This window comes from Morone saxatilis, unplaced genomic scaffold (genome assembly GCF_004916995.1).
Source record: "Morone saxatilis isolate NCDOM2014 unplaced genomic scaffold, NCSU_SB_2.0 Contig8, whole genome shotgun sequence".
Lineage (NCBI taxonomy): Eukaryota > Metazoa > Chordata > Actinopteri > Moronidae > Morone > Morone saxatilis.
In genome coordinates this window covers 27,040,315-27,041,414 of record NW_023340257.1, presented here as the reverse complement: position 1 = coordinate 27,041,414, position 1,100 = coordinate 27,040,315, and the positions used below count along the sequence as shown (strand labels likewise).

The window sequence follows — 1,100 nt, the reverse complement described above, 5'->3', positions numbered from 1 at the left end:
AAGTTGGACTGAAGGTCCCACAGTGTCATGCAGTCAAAATAAGAAACTAAGTTTGGAAGAATTCCCCTGTGCAGTATATCAGGCTAATTGGAAGTTATCACTATATTGGGAGTCCAGGCAAAATCACAGTCTTTCTGCTGCAGGCGGAACAGAGGTGCAGCTATACAAGAGAAGGCGCGCACAAACCGCCTGTAGTAGGACGCCAGTCCAATAAAGCTCTTCAGCTCTCGCAAGTTGGTGGGTCTGGCCAGTTCTTCACTGCCCGCACTTTTTCCTCAAACGTGCTGATGCCCTCTCCCCCAACTCTGTGTCCCAGAAACTGAAGCAGCACTTGTCAGGGTGGAGCTTCAGACCCGCCGCTACTGTCCTCTGTAGAACCCGCCGCAGGGCCCCCAAGGCTGCCTGGAAGGAGCTGCCGTGGACCAGGATATCGTCCAGTTAGACCACACATTCCTGTCGGGGGATGTCGGCTAAAAGCTTTTCCATCAGCCATTCGAACGTGACCGGCGCGTTGCACAGGCCAAAGCAGAGGACTCGAAACTGCCACAACCCCGACGCTACAGAAAGCTGTCTTCGGTCTGGCTTCAGGGCTGAGGGGCACCTGCCAATACCCGCTGCGTAGGTCTAAAGAGGAGAACCAGGACGAGCCGGACACCAAGTCCAGAGACTCGTCTATGCAGGGCAGTGGGTATAAGTCTTTCTTGGTCACGCTGTTTAGTGGTCTGTAGTTGACGCAGAACCTTTGGACTTTTCTTGTTATTGACCATCACAACCCCCGAGGCCCAGGGGCTGTCAGAGGGCTTGATGATGCCAGCCATCAGCATCTCAACAATCGTGCTGTCCGCAGCTGCCTGATGCGCCAGGAGAAGGCGGCGGGGGCATGTCTTGATGGGCCGTGCATCCTGAGTGTCGATTTCGTGCTGCACCTGATGTGTCAGGCCCACTTCCTCTTCTGTCAGTGCAAAAATGTCCTTAAATTCCACCAACACCTGCCACAGCTCCTCCTGCTGCTCGGGTTCTAAGTCATCGCAGCTGAGTTTCCATACCTGTCTTAGTGCTGCCAGTCTGTCCACCTGTCCTGCTGTGGGCTGCTGGTCCAG

The 1,100-nt window shown here is 54.7% G+C and overlaps 1 protein-coding gene across 1 annotated transcript in view; it reads right to left on the bottom strand.

The window, feature by feature from the left end:
• Nucleotides 1-255: 255 nt before the first annotated feature.
• or128-10 (odorant receptor, family E, subfamily 128, member 10) overlaps nt 256-1,100 on the bottom strand; it is a 12,379-nt gene continuing 11,534 nt past the window's right edge. The window contains 3 exon segments of the mRNA XM_035679653.1: nt 256-412; nt 500-624; nt 741-1,091. Coding sequence (XP_035535546.1) covers nt 256-412; nt 500-624; nt 741-1,091 — 633 coding nt within the window.